This window comes from Pomacea canaliculata, linkage group LG2 (assembly GCF_003073045.1).
Source record: "Pomacea canaliculata isolate SZHN2017 linkage group LG2, ASM307304v1, whole genome shotgun sequence".
NCBI classification, from domain to species: Eukaryota; Metazoa; Mollusca; class Gastropoda; order Architaenioglossa; family Ampullariidae; genus Pomacea; species Pomacea canaliculata.
This window is the reverse complement of record NC_037591.1, coordinates 33,746,226-33,764,813: the sequence shown is the minus strand read 5'-3', so window position 1 is coordinate 33,764,813 and position 18,588 is coordinate 33,746,226. Positions and strand designations below refer to the sequence as shown.

Genomic DNA, 18,588 nt, shown 5'->3' with positions numbered 1-18,588 from the left:
TTTATTAACCCAAACACACTTTATTTCAATATTGCTTAACACTGCGAGATTTCAGTAAGCAAAATTTAGAAACTGTTACTGACTTCACTCAAACTGTTGTTTACCACAATGTTTGTGTATAAACCATATTTGCATATAACTATTTTAGACTATAAGAATCAAGATTAGAGAAATGAACTTTAATGTTCTAGAAAATTATGCAAAACTTCCTTTTTTGATATGTGTTACAGAAAACTATACTGTTTTAATATCAATGCCAATACAGAGAAAGAGAATGTTAGCAAGAAAGACAACTCTTCACACACACACGGTTATACCCCTTTACCCAAATAATTGTTAGTCGGCACAGCAAGTTCATGCCGCTTTTGTGCCTTGAGCGCAGTAGGAGATTCCCTCAGCTGGTCATTAAAGGCTAATTAAAAAAAAAAAAAAAAAATAACAGAGAAACACGTGTTTGGGTTTGACTAATTAGAGATGACGGCAGTAAATGACCAATCAGCAAAGAGGGAATCACCAATGGCGGACAAAGGCGCCCACGTCCAAACCGTTGAGAAGAAGCTTCTCGCAGCTGACGCGGGGATTCCTGCAACAAGAAGGATGTTACTGGATGGATCGAGAAAGGTAAGACGACCACAAGAGAACTAGAGTGTTTTTACAATGTTTTACACCAATTTTACAATATAATTACAGAATACTTTACAACTTTCATGTTTCTGCTTTTCATTTGTTTAAAATACGCTGTTGAATTTTTTTCCGTTAACAGTTTTGAAATCACTTATCGATTGAATCGTTATATTCGTGTAATGTATGTGTTGATGACCAACCTCTTTGCCTACACTTTTGTCAAGAGAACTACTTTTAAAAGGATATACTTCTGTGAGCATTAGCATTTTTTCCCTTCTGAAATCCCCTCAGCCCTGTTTTTTAAGACAATAAAATTAGTTGTTTTTTCACTGAGCATAATGTTAATTTCAATGGTCATTTTATTTTAGAACGTGAGATCACACTATCTGCCTAATATCTTTCTACTGAGAGTCCTCTATCCACTTTCTGCACGTGGAAGAACTTTCACAGATAGAAAATACTTTGCCTTTGAACATTAATACTATCCTTCATCTAAGAAAATATTCTGTATCAAAATATTACTTTTCTCTCACAAGTTACTAATAAATTGTCAAATAATCGAATGATTTTTACTTTGGTCCGGGCAGGAAGAAGGCGTTTACTTGTATTTCATGAATGCCTGTGGTCTGACACAGCACGTGGGCAAGAGTCACCTTCCTGATCTCGGCAAGTTCGTCTGGGGATTATCAGAGTAACAGAAAGAAAACATGAACAGGGTTAAGCTTACCGATCAACCACAAGAGAGTCAGGCTTTACTACTCAACTACATATCTCGACTGCAGATACTCGACATTATCACTATGCTTCAAGATAAAACATCATCTGTCTGTTCCCAACGGTCTTGCAATTGTCAGCAAATGGCCCCATACCTTTTACAAAAGTCTTGCAAACGAGTGAAAAGCCCTCACCGTTATTGAAGCTCCCCTTTTCTCCGTAGCTTTCATAGAAGAAACGGTCACCATACTTGAGTTTGTAGAAGACCTCTCTCATCAGACAGTTGAACGTCTCACCAACGAGCCCACCGTAGGCCATTGGTTCCAGAATACCGCCGCTGAACAACTCAATGTCATCGGGGTGGCTGGAGGTAAAGAGATGAACAGAGATCGTGACATGCGCAAAGACACCGTTATTTCCATGTGGTCAAGCAAGAACCAATTCCACCTTATTATAAATATTAGAACTCACTTGAAGACTTTTTAATCACACATACACACATTGTGTGTCTGTCAGAAAGAGGAGTAATGGACGAAGAGAGACAATGCTTTACAGAGAAGGTCGTCCAATACGTTCAGTTATCGTGCACATTCGTAATGTTTGAGGGATTAATCAATTTTTTTTTTCAAGGTCCAATTAGTAACGCTGTTTGCCTCGGTAGACACATATCTTCTTAAAATCTATTTTTTCGAGTTTAAAAAAATAAAAAGGTTTCAGACCTATAAATGGAAGCAAGCGCTTTTTGAGAAACACCGAGGGCACTGTCGTCAAAGGACTTGATCCTGTGAAGACCGCAGTACTCCCTGAAATCGTTGTACGTCGGGAGGCCGTGGTCGCGTGCGCGCTGGATGTTGAGGGCAATAAGGTCAAAGGACTTTCCAATGCCCTCTTCTGACTCGAAGAGATGGTTTGTTACCTGTGGTGACAGAGCAGCAATAATTTGTTAGCTGTTTTGAAAGAACAATTTATACTTGTTACCACCAACCTAACAAGTTAACTACTACTTGCTGTGTCCGAGTGGTGGTACTTTGTTATCTTGTGATACTGCAGTGGTGATTTGTTTCTCTGTAAAGGTCAGTTGAAATTTGCAATCTGTGTTGACGGACAATGACCCTGAAGGAGGTTTGCGATTGAAGACACAACATCAAAAGATGGAGATTAAAAAAAGACATTAAAAAATAATACTACAAAACAAAGTGAAAAAAATGGTGTAGTCTGAAAATGTGACACAACAGTAGGCACACAGACAAACGCAACTGTATGAGAAGATAAAAAATACGTGAGACGAAAAAACTTCAAAAGGACAGGTGTCAGCAATAAGACACTGGCGTGTACAATAATCCTGTCATCTGTGGAGCCACAAGATCAAAGTCCACTTCAAAAATCTAGCTTAAAGGCGCATTCTGTTTAAAAAGGATTCTTTCAATACTAAGAAAAAAGTTTATTCAATTCCTAATTCTTTTAAATTCTAAATAAAATTTTTTTAATTCTTTCAATATTCAGAAAATAATACAGTTTAACCAGGAAGGACAAGTTTAAAAGAATGCGCTTGTCGTCAATGAGAAGCAATTTTGTCACTAGATACTGATGGTTATTATAATTTAATACAGGAGAAAGCGACAGACCCGCAAAGATAAGTAGGGGAGGCTATAAGGTAAATGTTAAACCTGGTGATTGATAATTACTTCCCTTGTACAGTCTCTTGCCAGCGTAGCCCTGAGCAGGGTGCCCGGTAGAGATTTAGTAATTAAGGGATCAATCAAAAGCTGCTCTCAAAAAGTTATTTCGAACTATGCAAAATCTTTCAGCCTAAACTCATTTTTCCACGTGTGACGTGTAATGAAATAACTGCACGGAGAAAGGAAGAAGGATAAGAAGTAGACGCACAAAAGCAAGGAAGAGATGGAGGAAGGGATGGATATATTGCACGGCCCGTGCTTACTTCTTCGACTATAAAGGTGTCCGGCATTTGAGAGCGTGCGTCAGGGTCGCTGCCAATGGTGAAGGAGTCAACCATCTTCTCTATGTTGTTCTTAATCAGCGAGGGGTTGAAGAAGAGCTCGCGCAGCAAGCGTTGACTGCCGCCGATAGGGACGGAGCGGGGGATGAGGGTGTGGCCAAACCTAGCGACGACAAAGTCATCACGTGATGAAGGTATGGTCTTCGTGACGACAAACCTTGTAATCACGTATTAACAACAACAATAACAATAATAACAACAAACAAAATTTTGAAGTTTGGCAGTTCACAAACTCCTCTCTCTCCCTCAGACACACACACACACGCATATATAAATAATTCGGCTTAGACACCTGAATACAGCAGTAGAGAAAGAGGTAGGAATGGTAGGGTCCAAAAGGGAGTCGTATTTGGATCGCTTGAACTTGGGACCAACTGCCAAGCCGTAGGTTTTCATAGTCTGCTCGCCCAGGACGATTGGCAGCCAGTCGGCGTACATAATCTTTTGTGTAATGGCGATGACGATTGCACGCGCGCGCTGGAAGATGTCCTCGTCGGGGTAGAAGGGCCGCATGTACTTGAGGATGTGGGCGATGCGGTTGTGCAGGCGCACCAGGATTGTGTGGATGAGAGTGAGGGAGGGATGCTCGTTTACTCTCTCGTCACCTGTCCAGTAAAAGGTGTTACGTAGTCTAATAAGCTGTTTCCAGACAGATGCAGTTCTGGCATCATTACAAAAACAAAAGGTGTTCAAAAAGTCCCACTTTTGCGACGAAAGTTAAAAATAATGTTCATCTTTCTAAAGATTAAAATTCTTCAAATGTATCTCATTAGTAAATATCTATCATTAACAACGTCTTATAACTTGTATTTTCTGTTATTATTTGTATTTTTATGTACTGTTCTTGTTTGTCTGATTTTTCTGATTTAGTTGTTTGATGTTGACTTTCGATCAATCTTTTGTTTGAATGTTATAATATTTTATTACTAGTAAAAATATATAAAATTTTCGTATAAAACTTAAACGAATTAAAGGGGAGGGGTGATTATTTGAACTAAAGACTGATTACCAGCGAGGAAGCAGTAGTCTGATTTGGTTGGCCTGATGCAGTCAGCGCTGCCGCTCGAGGGCAGATAATCATCTTCAGTCACGTTGAGAAGGTAACCTGCGATCAAAACAAAGACAACAAAACCATTAACCGTGAAGATGACGTCATTGCCAATCACCAGCACAAGGTCTGTGTTGATACAGCGACAGAGTGGTTGGCCGAGCGAAGGACAGATGGGATAATCCGAGTTACAGGAGGCGCTGTGACTCACCTGTGCCGTGGTTGTCTCGCACCTCCTTCAACCTTTCTGCCGTACTGCCGTACACGACGGAGGCGTCAATGAAGGACGTCACGGCGTTCATGTGTTCTCGAGGAACTGCCGAGGATCAAAAGGCAAAAAATATTCATGAATACTTCACAATACTGCAAGGAAACCTTTCCGGAGCGCGCGCGCGCACACACACACACACAAATACATCTCTGAAAGCACATTACGGTCAGTGTTCGTCTGCTACAACGATAGTTGCAACGGAAGAAAGTCTCAGAAGGAGGCTATTTAGGAGGGAAATATGAAAACATACGCTTCACGGTTCCATGTTTGTCCTTGATTGGCATAGACCTCACGAACTCCATACAGGACCCAAGGAAACTCTCGTCCGGTCCAAAGCGGATGGGGAAGCACTCTCTGCAACCACAAGAATCATCATCGTCATCAATAATCATCATCATGTCGCCTAGAGTAAAAATAAAAATCAGGTGATATGACTGTAAAGAGTGTAAGAGGATTACAGTAAGAACATGCGCATGAGGAAATATTGTGAAGACTGTTGCTTTTGTGATCTACTTTGGTGCAATCATGTTGGCATTATGAAATATTCCGCAATGCAATATTAGAGCGCCGTGAGAGTATGTGAGGAGGAAAAGTAACCCAAACAAGCCAGTGAAAGACAAAGACGACAAGACTATAACAAACGATGCAGGACAAAGAGACCGCTAGATGGAACAGTTTGAAGAGATCCTGTATCGACCTCGTCCACCATATTTGCCTGACATACCACCAGCAACTGAACAACTTCACGTCAACACCAGCCCTCCCACTAAGACAGAAATCAGCAAAGGTATCAAAAGCATGAAAAGTGGCAAAGCAGCAGGCCCGGATGGCATACTTCAAGAAGCATTAAAGGCAAACCCAGAAACAACAGAAACAATTTTACAGCTCCTTCTACACAAGATATGGGAACAAGAGCTAGTACCAACAAAATGGAAAATGGGGCTGGATAGAACACACCCCACTCAAACCAGGGGAAGAGGAGAGTTGGAAGACCAAAGCAGACTTGGAAGAGAACAGTAGAGAGCGAGGCAAAGGACATCCGAACCACATGGACCCAACTGAAGGGGGCTGCCCTAAACCGGGTCCGCTGGCGAGGTGTTGTTGCAGCCCCATGCTCCTCGAGGAGTAACAAGGATTAAACTTACTAAACTATTTACTAACAGATAAAAGAATGAAAACTATACTTACGGATAACCTAGGATGGAACCTATACTTACGAACTAGCGTTTGGGAGCACGTGAGTTTTGTCGTCCGAACAACACTTGATGGTGCGCCGAGTGTCATCTGTGTAAAACAGTCCCCTTAAAAGTTTGCCAAGTAAGCGAAATTTAACAAGTAATATTAAGCAAACTGTTTAATTGTGCAAGAGTGAAATTTGACCAGAAATTGCAAGAACTGCTCAGTATGTAAAACATACAAGCGTGTGCATGTATACAGAGGGTAGGTCAGTGAGAAATAAAGAAAAGGAAAAAAGAAAAAAAATAATAAAGGAAGGAACAAATAAAGAAAATGTTGTATCTCTATCTCTTTATCTCTCCATTCCTTAATCACTGAACTTACCAACAGGCAGTGGTGTGGATACCATGTCATGGTCCATGAGCTGTCCCCACTGCATAACGAAAACCGTGAAGGGAGTTGAAGTACGGATGTCAGGGTGGATGACTTTACTGACCAGTCTTGCATTTGGGAGTGGAAGACCGAGTTTACCGTGAATGCGGGGTACTTCTCTTCCTTGATTGAAAATACAAGCAAGATACTTAATAAATCAGTGGCGCAGTGGGTTTGGGGGACAAACTTTATGTTGACAGTGAACGACGATCACATTCTTGTCCCTCAGCATCTTTTTTGATGGGTGGCTTTCACCCTCCTCCCAATTCCTACGCCACTGTAAACACCTAATTTTAATATCAAATGATTATCTGTATGCAGGATGATGACCAGTAAAACAAAATTAAATAAGACTAGAACTTGTTTTGGACTTTCTGTTTCTTTTTATGTAAGATAATAAATGTCTATTTGACTTATTGCTTCCCAAACTGACCATCACGTGTAGCACTGAATAATTTTTCCTTTCAAAATAGTTTTACTATCAATTTCAAGGAAAAGAAATCGAAGAATTTCAACACTAACCGTCTTCGTATCTGGCTGGCAAAAGTCGAGACAAGGGCTTAGTGGAGGCGCCCAGGTTAAATGGATGATTGCAGGTGCCGTCCGCTGTTCGGTAGATGCTTTCGTATTGGAAAGGGTCGCAGTCCTAGGAGACAAGCAACAGGAAGAACTGTGACAGCAGCTACAATCTGATTCACACTGTGTGTGTGTATGTGTGTGTGGCCTGATTTTTGTCTTCTTTTGTTTTGTGCCTATAGTTCATTTACTGCAAGAGATTGGAACCGAGGATCCATTAGCTGTGTGAAAATCTCAAAGCATCCTACCCGGTCCGTATTGATGGTCATATTCCTGGGCTCTGCGCTCATAATTCCTGAAGAGGAAGGATAACAAATCTCCGGAAGCATGAAGGTGATCGTGGACTTCGTATTCTCTGCAATAATATCAGCAGCAAACATCACGTGGACTTCTTATTCTCTGCAATCTCAACAACAAACATTACGTGGAAAGACTGTACCAGCGGTGACCTCATGAGATGACCATACCAACAATATAAAGGACACTATTATACCAAATGCTTCATGTATACCACCATATGGCATCAACATACCAGTGGCACTAATGACAACATCAAAGACATCAATATACCAGTGACATTCAGAGTCTCACCACACCTGAGCGACATGGCCATGCAGGTGAGATTATCTTATACCGATGGGGGAAATGTTTAAAAGTAACTACGTGTGCAGCATTTCTTATTATTATAATATTATTGTTGATGTGTACGTGGATGCGTGCATCAGTGAGCACATGTCAGATTTTAGATCCCACGTGACCACGTGGTGAGTGCCTACACATCGCTCACATTGTTGCCCTGGGATTCTATTTGCTTCATGTTGCCTGGTAACAGGCGCACAAACAAGTGGCCCAACTATTAAATGATGATGATGTAGTTTTGTAACGCGCTAGTATCCGCATTACAAAGATGCAGATTGAAGCATTTTATTCTTCAGCTTTAATTTTAAACACTCGGTTATAAACTGCAGCGTCGGAGTACTTTCTATTAAAAAAAATGCACATTTACTTTATTTTCAATATTGTTTACAAACTTTGCCAAGAAACTACCGTAGAGTCATCGCCAGCTGTTTAGTTTGTGTTGTTGTTGTGAAATTTCTGTCGATTCTTGTGACATCGTCAACAAAGGTTTGGAAGATGCTTGAAGAAGGCAGTAGATAATATCTCATCTTCTGTAAAGCAAATGAATGCACGAAACATATGCAAAGGTACAGAAAAGTGTTGTGATAAGGAAGTGAATGGTCATCTCTTCCCTACGTCTCAACCAAGAGGACAAGAGGAGAACAGGTTGCACATAATCTAAGATCCCAAGAGATGACTCGCATAAACACCTGGTTATTTATTACAAGGCGAGGCTGCAACTCTTTTTTTTTTTTTTTCTAGTCAGCTCAAAATCTCTTTGTCGGTAAGCCCTTTTTGTACTGTAAGCATCCCTCTGGAAAGCATTTATTGCCGCCACAGAGTTGGGGATCTACAAAGGTGCAGTAATGACCATCCCGCAAGGTTCGGAAGCTTTTAAAAATGTGAAAGATCATGAATTCAAAAATCATAACCTAAGGAAATACTACTGAGGATAAGGAAAACTGAACAAAAATGAACAGTTTCCTTCTCAGCTACATCCTCATCTATTTCCGTGTCTCTCCATGCTCCTCCAGTCTTTCCTGCCCACCTCACAGCATCCACCGCCGGCCTCTTTCGGACAGGTTAACGCTTTAATCAAAAGGGACAGGTGTATACCCTGTCTGCGCATGCCTGCCCATGAGCTCTTCGTCATCTCGTTGCTTCCTGGGGTGGTGGAGGCGGTGGTGAAGGCGGTGGTGGGTAGTGATGGTGGTGGTAGTGGTGGTGGTGATGGTGATGGTAAAAGAACAGCATGCTGTAATAAAGCATCGACATTATTCCTGTTGTCGTCATCCTTTCCCCATACTCCTTCTCTCAGAACCACCTTCCTGTCTCCCCCTCCCGTCACAACACACCGCTGGTGATGAAGACGTTAATACGCCATAAACCTCTGTTCGCTCCCTCAGCGACCTGCAGAGCCGAGCTGGGAGCCAAGGGCGGAACACGAAATAACATCATCCTGCCAACACGTGGCCGAGGAAGGAAAGAAGGAGCATCCAGATGGTCATTACTTGTCAAAAGTGTCAAAACCGTCAAAAGTGTGGATGGTTAGTTATTAGCTGGTCATATTCAACCCATTCGACGGTTGTTGTTATTATCGAGCTGTTGCCAATACAGATGGTTTGTCTCTTTCATAAAAAAAGGAAGTTGAAAATATTTCTAATTTCATCTGAAAATATATATTTTTTTAATCTGAAGCATCAGCAGACTGCACGACACCTTTTAAAGTGTGAGCCCACATTTCTGTGTGTCCTCTATGCTTGAATAACTCTGCCAACGGTTAATATCAGGGGGAAGTATATAAACACATTTTATTGGATGCAGGTAGATTTTCACTGCGCTGCTTTTGCACTTATGACTCATTCCTTCTATTTCAATATTCCCCGTCTTTGTTTCATCGGCTATTCAAATAATATTTGCTCCTATATAGTCTGCTCCTTCCACCGAATACTCCATCGCACTTTGCCTATCACTGAAAGTCCATGTGAACATTCTTTAAAGATGCAGGATAGACAAACATAATCATTTTAACAAGAGGAATAAAGACAGACTCACATCAAACACATCTTCGTTACATTATTTTTCACCAGTTTCATCACGAGACTGTACGTGACATAAATTCAATAAATGCCTGTGTAAATTATCTGTGAAAGAATAAGATGTCCAACATGATAAATTCTTCCAGAAGGAATCAAATCAAACTTACCCTTGTCTTTTCTAGAAGATTTACAATGGCCTCCGAACAAGCATTCGTCATACTCGAAGAGGGTTGCATAAGCCACTGACTGAAACATAACATATCGCAGATGATGATGATGATGATGATGATGATAGGAGGAGGAGGAGGAGGATGATGATGACAGGGAAGGTGTTTTGATAAAACTCTCTGATGATTGCGATAGAGCTCTTCTATCGTCATCAACATTCATCGCCGTCCTCATCGTCACTCAAATAATTAACTTAGATATGTTTTCGTTATCAGCTTTTGAGTAGGTAGGATTTTATCTCGGTATTGTCGATTTAATATCTATAATTTCTTATTTTACAACTGAAATAAAATCGTTGAGACATTTGGCATGTATACCTAGTCTTAATTTCCAAAGTAAGATTTGTGTTTTGAAGCTATTCTTCCACTGCTCCATTCATGTCATCACTTTCAATATTTGTATTCTTAAATGTTTGGGGTTTTCAGAATTGTATTTTCTTCTACATCTTTTGAGCTTCAACCAGGCCATCATCACTGCCGTATGTTACTCAATATGATACTGTTTATGACTGATGACGTTGGTTTTTTGAACGGTTTTCTTCCTCCCTCCTTCCACCCTACCCACACTTTTACTCCACTACCCAACTTTTATACTTTTGTTGATTAATTTCAAACAGTCGACTCTAAACATTCCCTGATGTGTCCAAGAACATCTACATCCTCTTACCAGAAGTGTGAGGACGCAGGCGACCTGCTGCAGACGTGATGCTCCCATCGTGCACAATGGCGGTAGGGTCAAAGGTCCTCTCGTTATTCCTTTGCTCCCTATCAAATATTTATTAATACAACATCTTTAAGGCCATGATATAAATCATACATATGACGAATGCAAATGTGTGTCCAGCTCGTCAGCTGTAGCAAGAATTAGTGTTAGATTTAATCGTACTATAAAAATATTATTATACAAATGTAAACAAGTATTACTAAACAGAGAAGACTAAAGATTATTGTTATATGCAAACCAGATAAATGACTGCAAAAGCGACAAAAATTTGCTATTTTTATGGTGAGCAGTTAGAACTTAGCCAAAGATAATAAACAATGTTAATTTTTTTTGAGGGAAGGGGGAAACTTAAAGGAAAGTGAAAAATTGTGGGGAAGAGAGAGAGAGAACAAATACACAGACAGGCTTCGTCTACTATGAAAGGTGTTTATTCTGTAATTCTGGTGTTACTGAAAGACTTTGAACTTTAAACCATCGTAAGTTTATCAGAAACGCTGCGAATGGAGAAAAAAAGTCTGCGGTACTGTGTAGTTTTATTCTGTTTTGAACTAATTTAATCAGTAAACCCGTTGATTAGAACACCAGTGGTTAAGAGATTCAACGGCATAAGAAAAGTTTCGCGATAAATCCAAGGTAATTCTAAAAGCATTTTTGACATATGTTTTAAGACAACACACACGTATTCAAATTATACCTCGATCGTATGTCACCGACAAGTAAAATATAACATTAAAATCCCCACAGTCAGATGTTAGTCAAGCTTCATCTTCATCCTGATGTAAGCTGTGTTTTAATTTCTAGCGAAACGAGAGACAAATAAAGACCTGTAATGTCAAGCATAACAAGTGACACAGGTGTGACTTACCTGCGGAGGACGAGACGTAGACAGAGGAGTCAGGGCTCTCGTCTCTATATCTTAAGATGCAACACCTCTCCTTTCCTCTCCCCCTCCCAAACTCTCTTCGCCTCTCGTATTCTTTTCCCGCTCCGCCTACAAAAAGTAGCCCACCACCAAACTTTCATGTATGCAAATGCCATCATCCTCCCTTTGCAGTTTTGTATCTGGTTGGCTGCTTTGACCCGTCGTGTGGAATAGCGGGACATCTTTTGTGGGGGTTAGGTTCATGCAATTTTTTTCCGAACAGTTCCTTAGGACTAAACCTCGTCCGACCAGAGAGTAGAGAGAATTTGCAGACATCCCTCCACTCCTGATTTTACCCATGGTGCACAAGACTGACACAAGGAGAACTTACACATATTAATAGAAATCTCAGTATGGATGCTGCACAATTATTTGTGTATGTTCATAAAATTCAGAGATGCAGATGACAGTACACATGTTTAACTTGCTTGCCGATGTTTGTTCCAGGATTGAAGTTGTCATCGAGGCTGTTAAGTGTGACCGAAGAGGAAATTTAAACTTTACGGTGAGCAGGAGGAGCCATCTGATGTTTGTAGAATGTATGATGTAGGGACATAAGGGAACTATTCTTCCTGAGTGTTCACGCTACCTCCCTTGCAATCTCACTGACGCACCACCACAACCACCACCACCACCACCATCACAACCACCACCACCACCACCACCAACACTCCCACCCCCTAGTGGGCTGAGTCTCGGAACCAGCACACAACAACCCACCCGGTGCAGGTTTTACGAGGACAGCGAGACAAACACGCGGATGCACGCGGCGGACGCCATGACAAGTCAACCGTCGACATTATTTTTCCCAGTCAGTGGCGGGGGTCGACAAAAAGGTGTTCGTGTTTTATGACACGGGAGCGGCCCGCAGCCTCCCAAGGAGGAAGGGATGGATGCAAGTACAGAGAGTCACAAGCGTGCATGTTGCTGATGAAACACTTGGAGAGGCCAAGCTGGTTAGCAGACTGGAACGAACGATGTGGAGAATATGGCGCAACGCTTCTTCTGAACATTCAAACTTTTTCTGGTTGCAAGGCAGAATCATCATTGACTTAACGTCAATCATGATAACAACAAAGAAGAAAAAAAAAAAGAAAAGGGAATGACCACTCTTAGCTACAGAATACCTGCTCCGTAGAAAGCAACACGACCTGCAACCAAACTGACTTAAGGACAAGTTTATCTTGAAGTTTGCTTGATCTTCTCTCTCTCTCTCTCTGTGATGATGTGATGCATAAGTTGTGAATTAAGACCTTGAACAAAGATTACATTTGTGAGCTTTGTGCATCTAATGTCCCTGACACCCAGTCGCAAATAACCAAAAAATAAAGTTTGAAGACTGCCAGCATTGCTCACAGTGTTAACAATGTTTTATGTTTATAACTGTCTTCAAAAAGAAGTCGCTTTCATAGGCAGGAAAATGCGCTGTAAAGCTGAACATCTTCTTATTCTTATTACTTGAGTTGTATTTTTATGTGTGTGTGTATGTGCAAGTCTCAGCTAGTTGTCTTGCCACTTGTTACATCAACAACTCCGCCTCTCGCCACAATATGTGGTAGAACAGACTTCCCCTAAACTAATTATTTATTACGGGTTGTTTACCCCATGTCTGTCACCATCATCGCCTCTCAACAAGCATTTGTGTTGGACAGATAGAGAGTTGAAACTGTATGAGTAGACTTAACGCTGACCGATGGCTTTAAATCATCAAAGTGATACAAAAACTATAAAAAAGAAGACAATAAAAGGACAAGCGTCAAATGTTGCGTAGAAAGTTCACATACTGACATGCCGACATGACCACAGCAGGTGATTTCGTAAGACATCGTGAGGTCGTTTGCATAAACATCGGCCTGCTTCTAATTTGAGAGTTAGGGGTGTGGTGTTTTTTTCAGAAACACAATTGATTGGCGAAAATTTTATTACTGCCCAGTCGGAAGATGAACTCAAAACGTTTGAAAAAATTCTCATAAACACGTTTAAGTATTCACAACCCATAGATTTTTTATTTCTTTACTTCTAAAACCATTAAGATTTCATATCACACACACACACACATCTACACACCTACTTACGTACATACATGCAAACATACCTATTGTCCTTGCATGTACTACCTAAAATATACCATACACATGCGTTCCCGTTGTCATAGAAGCTTGCTTACAAGAATATAAATAATCACAGACGGAGACGAGTATCAAGAACTGTTTCACGTGTTTTATGGAAACATTAAAAAATTTTGATGTTACCTGAGATACAGTATCAGAAGCTTGCGTGCGGGCGAAAATAACAAGTGGTAAGTACGACTAATTAGTTTTATGGGTAAGACAAAGGGAAGTGGACAGAAACTTATAAACACATATGAACGAACATATCATATTGTTATTTTAAAAGAGAAGATATATAGATTTATATAAAAAGAAACAAGAAATTTATATAAATATCCCGATATTTTCACAATCCTTTTCACGGAGTACTAAGCTTTACGGATGTGAAATGTAGACCCTGATTATCAATTCGGAAAGGAGAAGAATTGCTAAGAAAAAACTGAGTATCTAGAAAGAAACAGAAACAGAACAAAACCAAAAACCGAAACAAACAAAATCGAATCATCGATAAATCGCCACTTGTTTGGATTCATTTCAGCAACAACAGTAATTTTATAATCATGGTCTTTGGTCACTGTCGGTTATTGGTCCTTATGATGATGCTTTCACAATACTTATAAAGGCAGGCAAGCAAAAGAAATGACAAATAAAAATCTTCACCGGTTTTTAAGGGGATGGAGGAAGGAAAAATGGAGCGAGCAAGCGAAAGAAAAAGAGAGAGACATGTAATTGAGTGCAAAACTAATGAGTTCCTCCCCAAGGCTTGTTATAACATTAAATGTAGAAATGAGGAACTCACGCCCAAAACGTCACTTTAATGTATTCTGAATGGCTTTTTTCTTTTCGTTTCTCTCAATCATCGAGTGACGAAGTACTGTTATAGCCGTTCCGAGACCCAGTTAAGTGAGATGAACAGCCGTTGACGTATGTCTTCCCCCGTGAAATGTGTTAATTGCCTGCTGCACCATGAAAATCACGCGAATTGTGATGAGCTAATATTTCTCGGAAGTTTGTGTTTAGAGGCCATGTTTTACAGAACTGATAGGAGTTCTACAAACGCTCACTTTAGCAAGACCGACCGGCCACTGCCACCCATGAAGCACATCAACAAACTCACCCAAGCAACCAAAACTGCTCTGCAATGGATAGCAACACAGGATTGCAGGAAACGAGAAAAAAGACCAGCTACTTAAGGAAGACAGTAAAGAGTATGTAACACCAAGTCTGTCATACAAGGAAACAAACACACTAATTGCACACAAAATGAAAAATCAGCATGGCGAAATATGCAGATGTAATAACTCTAGTAGAAGTAGTCCACATGCAGCTAGTTCCAGCAGCTGCTATGCCATAAACAAAAGTTGATTGAGAACTGGAATGATCAACCTGGATTGGCATGAAAGCCTTGGCTGTATGATCATGTGGAGAAGCTGACCAAACACCACAATACATTCTTCCGTCCCTCCTGCAACAAGAACAAGAAATAACTGGCCCCCAAACACCCCATTCTCAGGTGTCAGGGTCTGGGGATCAGCTACCGACCTACACCGGACAGCAGTAGCTGCTGCAGAAGAAGAAGAAAAAGAAGAAGAAGACGTTAAATATGATGAGGGCTTTCAGGCCCCTAAACATAATCACTGGGGTTATATCGACAAATCGCAGAACACCTCGGTGACATTATATTATCACGATCGTCATCCTTGATGTCAAGAAACTGTTCTCATTATTGATGCCCTGTTGTTGTGGATGTAAAACTTGTGTCACTGACATTGGATAATGCGTAGTGATAAAATTTTTAGCTTTCATGTCAGGTTCATTATTAAATATTTTAATTGTGAGAACTTCGACCTATCCTCTTACGTGTTCAGAATCACAGGGCTACATCTCTCAGGCCTGGCAATCTCTTTCGTGGTTTGAATCTCAAGGGGTTTGTGCACGATGGAAAACTCTGATTTGACTGATAATTCACAAGAAAAGACAAATCAACAACCACAAACAATGGACAAAAATGATCTCTGCCTGTTTATAAACACACACACACACACGCATACACAGGCACAGTGCATGAAAGAGTCATAGAAATCGAGAGAGATACATAAATGCTAATAACGGGGGAAATAATTACCTGCGCCCCAGGATCTGTTATCTCATTAAATGTTAGGAACTGGGAACACATATATAAACTTCCATTTTTGTGTACTCTGATTTGCTTTTTTACAGTTTTTTTTCATCTCGTCCGCAGGCAAAATATTTTTATGCAGCCAGGTCCTGCAGTAAAGTGTGAGAGTGATGATGACACTGACATATATTATTTCTCGTCTCACGTGTCACGTACGATGCCAGACAGACAAACAGCGGACAGAGAATCGGACGGACGGACAGACAGAGCGCGGGTCATCCCATAACGAGCTCTCCTCCTTGTGAGAAAAGCTGATACTTTTCTTAGGGCGCGAAGTTACTCGAGGGTTTCTGATTCGGCTCGGACAGAAAGGGTGGCTCTTTTTTTTCAAAGGAGGTGGCGCAAACACGTGCCGGATACCCAAACAAGCGCTCCTTTACAAAGCAGCTTGCCTACGTCGAAATTACGTCCCCCCGCTGTAACGTCCTCAGGCGCTTGCTAAAAGGTTTGCTGATAAAAGGCAGAGTAGGAAGAGTGAGACCAGCGAGGGCTGACATAAAGGTTCACACGTAGCGATGCTGTGAACGATCACGAAGGCTCCTGACCCACAAAAGAAAAGGTTTCAGTGTTGACCTGCAGTTGTCTAACCTTGCAACCTCCAGGAAGAGGTCACGCACCGCCACTGGCAGTGTCTTTTTAATGTTTTGATTTTTTTGGCATTTTCAGGGAATTGCACTTGCACTTGTCACAAGACAAAAAGATGTTTATTTGTTTGCTGGCTGTATTGAACAAGTTTTATTGACATTTCTTATTTATTATTATGTTTTTCTGCAACACGGGGAAAATATGGCCACAAGCGAAGCGAACAAGCAATTGTTACAGAAAAACAAAACAATATAATAAACAATTTTATCGACAACTATGCTTAAAGGATGAGTCCAAATGGATAAGCGCTCCCACAAATCTCTCCACCATTTTTTCAAAGCTAGTTTACAGAGAGCATAGTATGGTCGCTGACAAAATACAGAACATGCATTTAGATATTATCTCTCGTTGAGTCTCGTAGCATCACACTTCAGCCAATCTTCCATTAACAAGGTGTAACTTTAACCCTTACATAGTCTTGCAAAGAGGCAATGTAAGCTATGATCATCTAAATACATTCATTTTCTATATTTATGCAAAACCAAATGCCTGTGGACAATTTTCTTAAGTATTCCGTGACTAAACCCAGATTTCAATGAACCGGTTGAAAGGAAGAATGAGTAGTATGCGTCACCGTGTCTTCGACTGTGACGAAAAGATGTTTAACGGATGATGCAAGTCAAATAAGGAATTAGGTCACAATGAAAGATTCTAAAGTTCTGAACAATTTCCTCTCGAAATTTTGGCTTGCAAAAGAAAAAGTTACTTACTGTGCGTCTAGAACACAGCCGGGGGTCGTTTCATGGACGTCGCCATCTTCACGTACCTTTTCGCGCAGGAGAGCAAACTGACCCTAATTCGTGACGTTGTACACACAGTTTGACGAGAAGAAGGTGGAGGAGGGGGGCGATGCTACAATGTAAAGCATCCGGCTGCTTTAATGAGCAGGCCAAGTCTTGGACCCCAGACGTGAGGCACAAGAGTTTGTGTGCGTCCCCAAATCAAGAGATCGGCAAAATCAAACAATTCCGCCAGTCCTACCTTTGAGAAAGCATAGTGGGTGTCAACCAGTGGCTTCGTTTGGTTGTGGGATTTTGTGCAAACTACGCTGGGTGCAAAGTACTGGCTGCGTGTGTGTCTCTACAGGTTCCTCCTCCAGTACCATCGAATTCAAGAGAATATAGCTATTTAACAAAATTCGTTTAGGATTGACTTACAGATTTGGTACCAAAAAAAAATTTCCTTAGCTAATGACTTTTATGTCGAGCTCACAGTTGCCGCACTGGCACTCCATCTTAAGGAACAGTGTGGCCTCGGGAAGGGAGGTGTTAGAGTTAGCAATTATTTCGTTACCAACTTTTTAAAAATATTTTTTACATGACTTCTCTCCTTTGCTCCCTTTCCCTAGACTCATTATATAGCGAGCCAGATACCTATTCAACAATGGGGTAAACTAGAGACAGACGCTGCGACACACGAGTATCCAGCCTGCCAGCTTCCGGACTCGAGTGATCTAACCATTCGGTTATCCACGTTCCTGACATCAATCCAGTCTCGAGAAAAAAAAATGGATCCCAGTGTGCAAATAACACTAATGATGATTATGATGTCTCATAATATTTTTAATATACATATAACCTCATTGTGCTAATCTTCTCAAGCGAAATGGTAATGACTACATTCTCATAAACACGTAAAACAAGTTTGAAGTACATGGTTTGTTTTGTATGAAGGAAGACAAATATCGACGTGAGCAAAACGGGAAATCCCGATGACTAAGTGGATGCGTTCAAGGGAAGCAACTTTCGTTGACGAATCATTTATTCTATTTCTGGAAATGACATTTAACCTTTGTATGGAGTTGGAGAGGGGACGGTAGTGTAGTGGTTAAATGATTTTCTTGTCAGTACTGCAGTGAGAGGCCTGAGGTTCAGATCTCGTCTTGGGACGTTGTGTGTGGCATGTGTTCGCAGGGTTGACTGGCTCCGGTTTTCTCCCTTCTACCTCTCTCCACATCATGAACTCACTTAAAAGCAACTAATCAATCTTTGTATGACTATTGTCCAAGTTATGGTTAATAAAAATATAACACTCTTGTAGATTTTTACTGATCTGGTGTGTGAAAAAAGTCCCTAAAAAAGTAGACTACAAAACCTCGCGCGTGCTGTTGTTGATTCTGCATCCCGCTACGTTATGAATGAACATTTCTGAGTGAGTCACTTCCTAGGTAGGACAATCAGTAGAGGTTCGCTATATTAACGCTGATTGGTTCAGACGGAAAAGGGAGCCGATTGTTAACAGGTGAAATACACATTAGGGGAG

At 40.9% G+C, this 18,588-nt stretch overlaps 1 protein-coding gene across 1 annotated transcript; it reads right to left on the bottom strand.

Annotated features, from left to right (window-relative positions):
* Positions 1 to 11,482, bottom strand: LOC112557869 (chorion peroxidase-like). Its single transcript, XM_025227953.1, has 16 exons — positions 11,335 to 11,482; positions 10,413 to 10,510; positions 9,686 to 9,764; positions 7,110 to 7,216; positions 6,808 to 6,931; positions 6,238 to 6,408; positions 5,895 to 5,961; positions 4,928 to 5,031; positions 4,618 to 4,722; positions 4,368 to 4,463; positions 3,651 to 3,963; positions 3,281 to 3,461; positions 2,058 to 2,254; positions 1,533 to 1,702; positions 1,198 to 1,300; positions 1 to 583 (listed from the first exon to the last, which is right to left on the bottom strand). Exons 2-16 carry the CDS (start codon positions 10,458 to 10,460, stop codon positions 511 to 513), a joined length of 1,938 nt encoding a protein of 645 aa, XP_025083738.1. The 5' UTR covers positions 10,461 to 10,510; positions 11,335 to 11,482; the 3' UTR covers positions 1 to 510.
* Positions 11,483 to 18,588: the final 7,106 nt, after the last annotated feature.

Excerpts from the sequence above, each read along its gene's own strand:
- LOC112557869 (XM_025227953.1), bottom strand. The coding sequence starts at position 10,460 with ATGGGAGCATCACGTCTGCAGCAGGTCGCCTGCGTCCTCACACTTCTG. Across the intron at positions 9,765-10,412 it reads CCTGCGTCCTCACACTTCTG|TCAGTGGCTTATGCAACCCT; the intron begins GTAAGAGGATGT and ends GTTATGTTTCAG. Across the intron at positions 3,964-4,367 it reads AGACTACTGCTTCCTCGCTG|GTGACGAGAGAGTAAACGAG; the intron begins GTAATCAGTCTT and ends TTTACTGGACAG.